The 12,566-nt window shown below is 42.0% G+C and overlaps 1 protein-coding gene across 1 annotated transcript in view; it reads right to left on the reverse strand.

Annotated features, from left to right (window-relative positions):
* The window catches only part of pdcl3 (phosducin-like 3), a 37,054-nt gene that overhangs the window by 1,524 nt on the left and 22,964 nt on the right, over positions 1-12,566 (reverse strand). Inside the window, exons 4-5 of the mRNA XM_034187046.1 lie at positions 11,245-11,388; positions 6,510-6,718 (exon numbers count right to left, since the gene is read on the reverse strand). Coding sequence (XP_034042937.1) covers positions 6,510-6,718; positions 11,245-11,388 — 353 coding nt within the window. The remainder of the gene's footprint in view (positions 1-6,509; positions 6,719-11,244; positions 11,389-12,566) is intronic.

A 12,566-nucleotide genomic window follows, 5' to 3' on the forward strand; every position in this document is an offset into this window, starting at 1 on the left:
TGAAACTTTGCAAAACCTTGTAATTGTTAGAATGGCCTACGCAGTGGGTCACCCCTTTGAGTCTGGTCTGCTTAAGGTTTCTTCCTCAATATCATCAGAGGGAGTATTTCCTTATCACTGTCATCTGTTTGCTTGCTCTAAGGGTTGGTAAGGTCAGACCTTACTTGTGTGAAGTGCCTTGAGGCAGTTTTGTTGTGATTTGGTGCTGTATAAATGAAATAAAGTTGAAAATGAATTAAAACTGGTCATCTGGGGCTTCATGTACAAAGATTTCATTTGCACAAAGATATGGTGTACATCCGTTTCCACACTAACATTCAGATGTATCAAAAGTGAAATGACCATGGAAATGTGCGGTGCGCAACGCAATAATTATTTAAACAAAATTGGGCAGGTGCATAAATTTGGGCACCCATGTCATTTTATTGATTTTAATATATGTAGCACTAATTATTGGAACACAAAATTGGTTTGGCAAGCTCACTGACCCTTGCCCTCCTTACACAGATGAATCCAATCATGAGAAAGGGTATTTAAGGTGGCCATTTACAAATGTTTCCCCTCTTTGCATCTCTTCTAATGAGTGGCAACATGGGAGCCTCTAAACAACTCTCAAATGACCTGAAAACAAAGATTGTTCAACATCATGGTTTAGGGGAAGGATACAAAAAGCTATCTCGGAGATTTCACCTGTCAGTTTCCACTGTGAGGAACATAGTGAGGAAATGGAAGACCGCAGGCACAGTACTAGTTAAGACCCGAAGTGGCAGGCCAAGAAAAATCTCAGCTAAGCTGAAGCGAAGGATGGTGAGAACTGTCATAGTCAATCCACAGACCTGCTCCAAAGACCTACAACATGATCTTGCTGCAGATAGTGTCTCTGTGCATCGTTCAACTATACAGGGCACTTTGCAAAAGGAGATGTTTTAATGCAGAGGAAGCCTTTTCTGCATACACGCCACAAACAGAGTCGCTTGAGGTATGCTAAAGCATATTTGGACAAGCCAGCTTCATTTTGGAATAAGGTGCTGTGGACTGATGAAACTAAAACTGAGTTATTTGGACATAAAGGGCGGTATGCATGGCTGAAAAAGAACACAGCATTCCAAGAAAAACATTTGCTACCTACAGTAAAATTTGGAGGTGATTCTGCTATGGGGCTGTGTGGCCAGTGCAGGTACTGGGAATCTTGTTAAAGTCAAGGGTTACATGGATTCCAGTCAATATCAGCAGATTCTTGAGAACAATGTTCAGCTGAAGTTGCGCCAGGGCTGGATCATTCAACAAGACAACGACCCTAAACACTGCTCAAAATCTACTAAGGCATTCATGCAGAGGAACAAGTACAATGTTCTGAATGGCCATCTCAGTCCCCAGACCTGAATATTATTGAAAATCTGTGGTGTGATTTTAAGCCGGCTGTCCATGCTCGGAAACCAACAAACCTGAGATGTTTTGTAAATAATCCAAAATACCTTCAACCAGAATCCAGACTCTCATTGGAAGCTATAGGATGCATTTAGAGGCTGGTATTTCTGCAAAAGGAGGATCTACTAAATATTAATATATTTTTTTCTGTTGGGGTGCCCAAATTTATGCACCTGCCTCATTTTGTTTAAAGAATTATTGCACACTTTCTGTAAAGTCTATCAACTTTATTTCACTTCTCAAATATCATGCGTTTGTCTGCTATATGATATATTTAACTGAAATTGCTGATCCAAACAACCAATGATTTGTAAAGAAAAATCATGGAAATCATCAGGGGTGCCCAAACTTTTGCATACAACTGTAGGCCTAGTGTTTTTGATTGAGATTAACACATTAAATTATACGAGGTCTATTAGATAAGAAACCAACACTTGTTTTTTTTTTAACTATATGGATTTGAATGACGTGCGATTACACCAATCATGCTTGAACCCTCGTGCGCATGCGTGAGTTTTTTCACGCATCGGTGACGTCATTTCCCTGTTGGCAGGCCTTGAGTGAGATGTGGTCCCGCCCTCTCGGCTGAATTCCTTTGTTTCACACGCTGCTCGAGACGGCGCGTGTTGCTTTATCAAAATTTTTTCTGGACCAGTGAGGAATATCCGAATGGACACTATTCAAGAAATTCAGCTGGTTTTCGGTGAAAAGTTTAACGGCTGATGAGAGATTATGGGGTGTTTCTGTCGGTGTAAGGACTTCCCACGGAGCGGGACGTTGCGCAGCGCTTCCAGGCGCCGTCGTCGGCCTGTTTTGACCTGAAAACATTCTAATTTAAGGCTTAATTCACCCAGGACGTCATGAGAGAACAGAGAAGATTCAAAAGAGGCCGGCATGAGGACTTTATGTGGACATTCCACTGTTTAAGGACATTTTTTAATGAAAGACGTGCGCGCAGATTCGCCGAGTTGTCACGGAAACGACTCGGCAAATCTGTGTGCGCCGCGACAGGAAAAACACCTCCGTGCTGAAAACCATTTGTAAAATTCAGGCGGCTTTTGATGGCTTTCAACAAGTGAGTAACTGAGAAATTGTTTAACAGCTTGGGCATGTTCCAACTTGCCCGTTAAGGTTTCCAACGGAGGTGTTTTTCCTGTCGCGACCCCCCGCGGTCGGGTCCGGCCCGACATGCAACTCTGCCCGCACGTTCTTTCATTACAAAATGTCCGTTAACAATGGAATGTCCGAATAAACTCCTCATGCCGACTTCTTCTGAAAGTTCTCTGTTCTCTGACGACTTCCTGGGTCAACAAAGCCTGAAATGTGGAAGTTTTCAACTTGAAACGGTGAGACGCTGCCGCCTCGAAGCGCAGATCGCCGTCAGGCGCTGTGGGCCGTCCTTAAAGTGACACTACCAGACCAAAATCTCTCATCAGCCGTTAAAATTTTTAGCGAAAACCAACTGAATTTATCGAATGGTGTCCACTCAGTTGTGCCTTACAGTTTTGAAAAAATTTTGATCAAACAAAGCAGCAGTCTCTGAGCCATTCCTAAACAATGAAAAAAAAAAAAAATCAATGAGAGGGTGGGCGACTCCTCACTCAAAGACTGCCCACAGGTGAATGACGTAACCGACAGGCATGAAAAAACTCTTGCATGCCCACGAGGGTTCAAGCATGTCTGATTTGTAATCACACGTGATTTAAATCCATATGGTTTTTGAAAAAAATAATAAGGTCGGATACTTTTCTAATAGACCTCGTTTATGATTTGTATGAGATTTTCCTTATTTGTAAATTTTATTTAAAAAGATGCATTTTATGAACTGATATTGTAATGACTGACTTCGTATTTTATTGTCTGGACCCCAGGAAGACTAGCTGATGTTTTTGTGTCAGCTAATAGGGATCCTTTTAAATAAACAAATACTTAAATGGATGGTGTGAAAAGGGAGGAGCTGGGTACATCTGCATGTGCACTCAATTCCGCGTTCAGTGGGATGGACAAACGGAACATGATTGGATCCATGCATATGCACACTTTTATACATCTGGATATTTTTCTACACACACCAGTTTCTGAGTTTTGGCATATGCCATGTTTCAGTAGGAAATCCATGCAAGTCTTTGTACATGAGGCTCTGGTTCCTGAGATATTGTGCTAAAACAGACATGCTAATCACTATATCCCCCTGAATTTCATACCATAAACAGAGGGACAGAAACCCCTGAGAGTCATGGTTGAAATATTAAAAAATAAGTCACTCCTCAGTATTTTGGGAGAAGCCCCCCCCCCCCCCTTTTTTTTTTAGTATATTACACACACACACACACACTGAGGAAAAAGTACAACCCCAAATCAGAAAACGTTAGGACAAAGTAGGGGGAGACCAAAAAAAAAAACAAAAACAAGTGATCATTCCATTTACATTGACTTCTGTTTCATTGCAGATGAACCAAAGTTATTTCATGTTTTGTGTTGTCAACTTTATTTCATTTGTAAATATACATCCATTACTACATGTATGTAAGACCTGCAACACATTCCAAAGAAGTTGGGACTCCAAGTCACTGAATAAGTCTTGGACTTCATTTACATCAATCATTAAGAAATACAACCAGAGCAGGTTGGTGGCCAAGTGGTTAATGCACTTGGTTTCAGTTCAGAAGGCTCCGGGTTCAAATCCCACCCCTGCCACATTTCTGCATGTAATGTGGAGTTGCGTCAGGAAGGGCATCCGGCGTTAAAAACCTGTGCCAATTCAACATGCGGATCCACCTTGGATTTGCTGCGGCGACCCCGAGTGCAAACGGGAGCAGCCGAAGGGACTTACTATTAAGAAATACAACCAGTATGGTACTGCAGGAATTAAAGCAAAATAAATAAATTAATTAATTAAATAGAAATATTTGACTGAAGTTTTAAGGCCATCATAAGCTGTTCACCATCTACCTTTTTTAGAAACCCTATTTGCTATTATGAAGTTTAAGGTAAAAAAGGTGGAAACAGCAAATTGTTCTGCTGAACGAGATTATATTTCACTCACTTTGCTGCTCTTTTATAATGCAGCACCATATTATAGAAAGACTGTAACCTAAACTTTATTTAAATACTTGAGGATAAACACATTTAAGGGAAAAGCTTTTCTACAGCTTTTACCAATTAAATATTTAATACCAATTCAAATCTCAGTCATGTAGCAGGATCTGAAATGGAGGGGTTCTAGTTTGGTGAAAGTGGATCTTTGTCAGCAGGGGCAGCTGAATGCCCCTAGAAAATTTTGAGTTTTTAATGTCCAAGCTTGCATTCTGGAGGATTTTTAATGACTATTTCCTGCCCCTGATCCCCCCAATTTACAGCTTAATGTGTTGTATTTGTATTTTCTTTTGCACATTTTCACCTTTTTCTTTGCCTTTAACCAAAAATGACATCACAACCAACATGTTTGTTTGACAAGATTACTAACCACAAGAGCCATAATCATTTTCATATTTTTGGCTTCCCTCATTCCAACCAACCTGATTTTAAAGCCAGAACCCCAAACAGACCCACGAACGCCCCAACTTAGACATTATGTTAAAACAAAAAAGATATTGCTTCACATCCCACTTCAGTTATGCAGAAAAGTTAAATTAACTAAACTTATTTTTATATGGCTCATCAATTAAACTCCAGAACTGTAATAACACTTAGGTCTGGAGAAATACCGATTTAAACATTTTAGTTGTTAAAATTATTACTATAATAAGTAGCAGTGGTATGAAAAATGTCTTCATAAGTGGACGTTTGATCAAGAAATTCTGTGGAGGGCATGTCTTCCCAGAACACCCTCTTCCCATCTGGATTCACCCCTGGTTGGCAGTCTGAGCAGGCACAATCAAGAATTTGTATATTTATGTGGAAAGTGCAAACTGATTGAGAGGTAAGAAGGTTTTATGGGTGTATTTTACATTAGGCTGTCCTCAGAAAGAGATTTTAGGCGTCTTTTGTGTACAGCAAGGACACTCAGAGCAGACTGAAAGAATAGAAAGGTTCAAAAATATGTTTGTAAAAGTTTACACTCTGCTCTCTGTATAAGGTCATCACCCCGCTGTGACATATTCAAATACGCCGCCACCCTCCTCCTGCAGCAGAGTGCAGACAGGACACACTAACAGCCAGGGACTCACTGCCAGGAAGGGGGGGACAGAAACACTGTTCTAAGAACTGATTTGTGAACACAGTAAATTTTATATCTTGCGTCCAGCCTTGATTGAAGTTATGTTCAAGCATTCTTAGACTGAATCCATAAATCAGACATCAGTCCAGCAGTTTGTTACCAGAAGCCATCAAATATGGCCACTGGGTACTGCGAAGGCTTTTCTTCCATCCATCTGGGCTGAGCATGAATCCAGTCATATTACGCGCAGTCTTCAAATTCACAGGGAACATTCTTTGAGACACAGATCTTGGACTTGTTCAAAGATGGCTAACCTTGACATATTTTAAGAGGTTATAAAGTCACATTCTGTTCCAATTTTTATGGAATGATCACACAGATGTTAGCATGATGACGTCACTTCCTGGTGTCGCTAGCTGCTAACTTCACTTTATTTTTAGCTAAACATAACACCTTTATCATATATTATGTAAAGGCTAGTGAGAAATAAACACTTCTAAAACTTAAAACGCTGTTTCTGTAACATGTTACACCTCTGGAGTCATTTACAAGACATTTTGCAGAAGTTAGCATGCACACTGACTTCTGCTAACTCGAAGCTAACTTTCTATGCAGTTAATTTGTCTTAACACCTGCAAATGCACAGAGGGTGATCTACAAATATTCCTTGATTTGTACAATTTCAGCTCTTGTCAAAGCAGTACACGCAGAAGCACACACTCCTGCAGATGCCGTTAAAAGGTAAATACTGTTTGTGACTGATAGAAAGAGGGGCTTTATTGAATATGTATAAATTGTATGTAAGACAATAGGATCTTAATAATCAATCAACTGCAAATTATAAAGAACGCAATACTCATATGGCCAAGGGTATTTTAGCATTGCATTATATTTTTTAAATTAACAACAACTAACCACTTACCTTCCACTTTGAGGTTCATCCCAGCAAAGACCAGTGGCCCGATTAACTGAGCCTTCATCTCGCCCTCAAAGTAGACAAAAACGGTTGGCAGGTTGTGGTCAGGGTAGTTTGCAATGCAAGTGGTAGAGATTGATTTAAGAAATTTTGTCTGAGGAAATTTCCTGGCCAGTGTACTCAGGTGCTGGTTGATCAGGGAACACAGAGGGATCCTAGGAGAGGAGACAAAACAGGAGGGAACAGCAAAAATATGCATTAGTGCTGCGACTTCAGTTCGAATACGGTCATGGTGGGCAAAATGGAAACATCAGGATTAGCACTGCTTTACACATGCATGCTTTACACAGGAGAGGGGATGGTCTAGTGGTTAAAGTGTTGGGCTTGAGACCAGAGGATCCTTGGTTCAAATCCCAGCCTGACCAGGAAATCATTAAGAGCCCTTGGGCAAGGTCCTTAATCCCCTAGTTGCTCCCAGTGTGTAATGGGCGTCCTGCATGGCAGCAGCCTCACGTCGGGGTGAATGTGAGGCACTGATGGGTAAAGCACTTTGAGCGTCTGATGCAGATGGAAAAGCGCTATATAAATGCAGTCCATTTTATTTAACATTTAACTAAAACTAATAGTCATTATCACCTGAATGTGTTTCAGTGACTTTTCGGGCTGCAGTGAAAGACGTTGGTGGCTACGTTACTAATATTAATTTCTAACCCAAAACTGTCAAAAGGGGGAATAAATATAAGTATAAATCTGATGGCGTATATAATCAGAGCAATAAAGTGATCAGTCCGCATGAACACCACAATGATCACCCACCAGCACTGACTAGGGATGGGTATTGATAAGATTTTATTGGTATCAATGCCATTATTGATTCCACTTATCAATCCAATTCTTTGTCAATTCCCTTACCAATACCTCTTGTGAATTTTCTGTGTAGTAAAAGTAGGCTTTCCAGGTTTTCTATGACAACTACATTTTTTGAGTCTTAAAGTAAATAAATATGAAATTGGTCACTGGATCCTAGATCTCTGGACATAAATAAAAATAAATAAAATCTGTAGTTTTTGTCAAAAGCATTTCCTTTCAGATATTAATGACACAAATTTAACAATTAACAAATTTGACAATTCACGATGTCAGTCGTGAGTCACCTTTGTGGGCAAGAAATGAGAATCGTCCTCCATTCCATTCCTGTTTTGTGGAACTAACTGTACAGCTTCAAACGCTAAAGTTGGAAAGATAGATTTCGGTTAGAATTAATAACTTCAAAGTGAATCTCAGTTTTAAATCAAATGACACCTCTTTCTAAATGTTGTAATACAGACAACAAACTACAACTGACAGAAACCATTTTCCCCCCAAAATGAGGTGTCCTGCGTTATTTATGAATTACATTGATGATGTACAGCGATAATAACGCATTAACTTGCCCAACCCTAATATATATATAATTATTATTATTAAAAATGTAAATATTAATTTTGAGTTTCATGGGAAATAGTCATAAAACAGAAGACTAGCACCCATGCAATTAAGACAGACAGAAGTTAAGTTTTTAAACAAATCATATTAAAACAGTTGCAATCAAGCTTCTGGCTGCTGTACTCAAGTTGTATGATGATACCTCACGGAAGAAATCCCTGACTGAAAAACAGATTCAAGAAAGAATATATAAGGGTAAACCCCAAGTCACAAAAATGCACAGTACACTCAAAATAGCAAAGATGTAATATCAAAATCTCAACACCACCCACACGGCAAAAAAATAAATTTCACCTGTTCCCTGTTAGTGCAGCAGATAACTGAAACAATCCTTTAATCAAATCAAATCAATTTCATTTATACAGTGCCAAATCACAACAAACAGTTGCCCCAAGGAGCTTCATATTGTAAGGCAAAGCCATACAATAATTACGGAAAAACCCAAACTGTCAAAACGACCCCCTGTGAGCAAGCACTTGGCGACAGTGGGAAGGAAAAACTCCCTTTTAACAGGAAGAAACCTCCAGCAGAACCAGGCTCAGGGAGGGGCAGTCTTTTGCTGGGACTGGTTGGGGCTGAGGGAGAGAACCAGGAAAAAGACATGCTGTGGAGGGGAGCAGAGATCAGTCACTAATGATGAAATGATTTACATGGCGATACAAGCACCAGATTTGGCATGAAGGTTCTTCATAAATCAGTGTTTGAGAAAAAAGTGCTGGCCACGTGAAAATCCAATATGACAGTCAGGTAGGGGTCAATGAAGAATGACAGGGTCAAAATTTAAAAATGCTCCAATCATATTGAACGCTATACCAAATTATGTCTCTGATCACAAAGATTCCAAAAAGGTATAGTTTGGACTATCTATGACTGAATGTTATGGAGTTATGGTGTAAAAACAGCAAGAATGGTAAGAAAGGTCAGTTTCAGTCAAAAGTTAAAGTTTCTCCAATTCTGGTAGAAAGTGGTGCAAAATATTGGTTGAACTAATAGGATTAATAAATGGAATAGTTCTGACTGTGTTGAATGCTTGGTTTGCAGAGTAAATGTCAAACAATGATGACATCCATTGGATTCTATGGCATATGACGTATGTTACCATGTAACATGACAACAAAGCATGACACATGGTGCAAACTATTCCTTTTTAACCCCCTATTAACTCAACCAATAATTTGCATCACATTTTAAAAAAAATTGGAGCAGCTTTAACTTTTGACCCCTGTACAAACTGAAACTGACCTTTGTCACCATTTTTGCTGTTCTTACCTCATAACTCCATAACATTCACACATAGATAGTCCAAACTATACCTTTTTGGAATAGTTATGATCAAACAAATAATGTGTTACACTTTTCAATATGATTGGAGCATTTTTCAATTTTGACCCCTGTGTAATTCCCCTGTGTAATTCCCTGTGGCAAGGCTCTTGGGGTGGATGAAATCCGTCCTGAGTACCTTAAGTCTCTGGATATTGTGGGACTGTCTTGGCTGACACGCCTCTGCAACATCGCGTGGCGATCGGGGACAGTGCCTCTGGATTGGCAGACCGGGGTGGTGGTCCCTCTGTTTAAGAAGGGGGACCGGAGGGTGGGTTCCAACTATAGGGGGATCACACTCCTCAGCCTCCCTGGTAAGGTCTATTCCAGAGTACTGGAGAGGAGAATTCGACCGATGGTCGAACCTCGGATTCAGGAGGAGCAGTGTGGTTTTTGTCCTGGTCGCAGCACACTGGACCAGCTCTACACGCTCCATCGGGTGCTCGAGGGTTCATGGGAGTTCGCCCAACCAGTCCACATGTGTTTTGTGGATCTGGAGAAGGCGTTCGACCGTGTCCCTCGGGGCACCCTGTGGGGAGTGCTCCGGGATTATGGGGTCCGGGGTCTTTTGCTAAGGGCTATCCGGTCCCTGTACAACCGCAGCAGGAGCTTGGTTCGCATTGCCGGTAGTAAGTCAAACCTGTTTCCAGTGCACGTTGGCCTCCACCAAGGCTGCCCTTTGTCACCGGTTCTGTTCATTATTTTTATGGACAGAATTTCTAGGCGCAGCCAGGGTGTAGAGGGGGTCTGGTTTGGGAACCACAGAATCTCGTCTCTGCTGTTTGCAGATGATGTGGTTCTGTTGGCTTCGTCAAATCAGGACCTTCAGCGTGCACTGGGGCGGTTTGCAGCCGAGTGTGAGGCGTCCGGGATGAAAATCAGCACCTCTGAATCCGAGGCCATGGTTCTCAACCGGAAAAAGGTGCTTTGCACTCTTCAGGTCGGTGGACTGCCCTTGCCTCAATTGGAGGAGTTTAAGTATCTCGGGGTCTTGTTCACGAGTGAGGGACGGATGGAGCGTGAGATCGATAGACGGATCGGTGCAGCGTCTGCAGTGATGCAGTCGCTGTATCGGACCGTTGTGGTGAAGAGAGAGCTGAGTAGGGGGGCAAAGCTCTCGATTTACCGATTGATCTACGTTCCGATCCTCACCTATGGTCATGAGATTTGGCTCATGAACGAGATCGAAAGGAGTCAGTTGAGGTGGCTCGGGCATCTTTTCCAGATGCCCCCTGGACGCCTCGCTGGAGAGGTGTTCCGGGAACGTCCCGTTGGGAGGAGGCCCCGGGGAAGACCCAGGACACGCTGGAAGGATTACATCTCTCGACTGGCTTGGGAACGCCTTGGGGTTCCCCCAGAGGAGCTGGGGGAGGTGTCTGTGGATCGGGAGGTCTGGGCGGCTTTGCTTGAGCTGCTGCCCCTGCGACCCGACTCCGGATAAAGCGGAAGAAAATGGATGGATGGATGGATGTAATTCTTCATTGACCCCTACCTGGCCACCATATTGGATTTTCAAGTGGCCAGCACTTTTTTCTCAAACACTGATTTATGAAGAACATTCATGCCAAATCTGATGCTTGTATGACCAAGTGAACAATTCTGGCCAAAAGTCATACTTATCTGCTCCACTATGTTGTCTGTAAACCACAACAGCACAGTCTTCAGAATGGTTTAGTAAATTTATGTTTGTTTACATTTGGTATACCACTAGTATCAGTGCTTTGACTCAATTTAAAGAGTCGCTGACTGATAACACATTTTTGTTGCAGCAAGAATCTTCACACACAGACAGTGTTGACTCTGATTTGTTAAACTAAAATCTCACCAAAACTCTTTTTTTAAATAATCAAACTTTTTAATCTTCAAAGTTCCTCTGAATTCCTGAAATGTTTCTATGGTGATTATGTTTCTCTGAAATGTGTGTGGGATGATCTACCCCTGTTTGTAGAGGTGCAGCACGACCCAGATGCCATCGCCAGCCTTGTTGACTTCCTTAACGTAGTCCTGTCCAGAGATTTCTCCCACTTCTCCAAACACATTCTTCATTTGAGTTGCCTTCCACTCTGCAAGGCGCTTTTGTCTGCACAAACACACAAACTACCATCAGGGTCAGGTCAGGATTCTGCGTATGCACTTGTGCTGCACACTGCTCCATACACCACTTTATAGAACCACTCTGGCTCAGTCCTGTTATGTGTCGACGCGGGTTGAGGAGCGGACCTGCGTCAGATGGAACCCAGCGCTACAAATAACCAGAAAAGCGGTTCCAAAAACAATATATTTATTACCCCCACTGTGCATAAAAGGTGTAAAAACAAAAACAGCGTCCCTCTGGTGGAGTGACTGTTGGCACGCTCTCCAGCGCCCGCAAGGATCAAAGCCCGGCGTTCCTGGACTCACTACCACCGCCAAACACCCCCCAGGTGGACACGACAAACTGACTCTCTGTGAAGCAAAGAAGAGGTGAGGTAAGTCAGCAGTTACAACAATATCTTTCAAAAGACACACGCTATCAGCAACACATTCAGGTCTGTATCTTTTTTAACTTCTCACAACAAGTGGAGGATCACTTATCCTGCACGCCACAGCAGTGAGAAGCAAACTGCACAATTCTCATCGCAAGTTACTATCAACAATTAGTCGAACACTTAATCACCTTTAATGTGTGCTGACAGCAAGTGTCCTCACCCTTCCCTGCTTCACGGGCTCGATGTGTCAAACCCAGGCGCGGTCCTCAGCGTCTCACAAACGGACATCACAAGGTCGAGTTCCCGGCAGTTCTGCTTGAATCACACATGCCTTAAATGCAGAACGCCATCCAATTATCTGCTTCAGCTGAAAGTCTTTAAGGTTGCATGTGAGCACCAGTCACAGGTGCTTCACATGATGTTGATGAGTGTGAGGACTCTTCAGCCAGCACCTTCTCCACAGAAGAATCAGTGTCCATGCCACCTGAAGAGCAAAGAAAAGAAAAGAACACCAAAACATCCAGCCACACCCCCAACACACAACAAGTCCACCAAGAGGCGATTCTTTCTGTTTAGTTGGTTGTTAACAGGCTGATTTAAAAAGTACTAAAAACAATTATCACAAGGCAGATAGATAATTGGTTCAGGACTTCATTCATCACCAGAGCTCTTTATGATTCATTTTATTTACACTGTCTCAGTCCACAATAGTTGCTAATGGGTGCCAATCTTGTGTGGTAGAAGTATACTAAGAACTAGCATCCACTCCACAGGGAATCATGGGTGCTCA

This window comes from Thalassophryne amazonica, chromosome 14, assembly GCF_902500255.1.
Source record: "Thalassophryne amazonica chromosome 14, fThaAma1.1, whole genome shotgun sequence".
NCBI lineage: Eukaryota > Metazoa > Chordata > Actinopteri > Batrachoidiformes > Batrachoididae > Thalassophryne > Thalassophryne amazonica.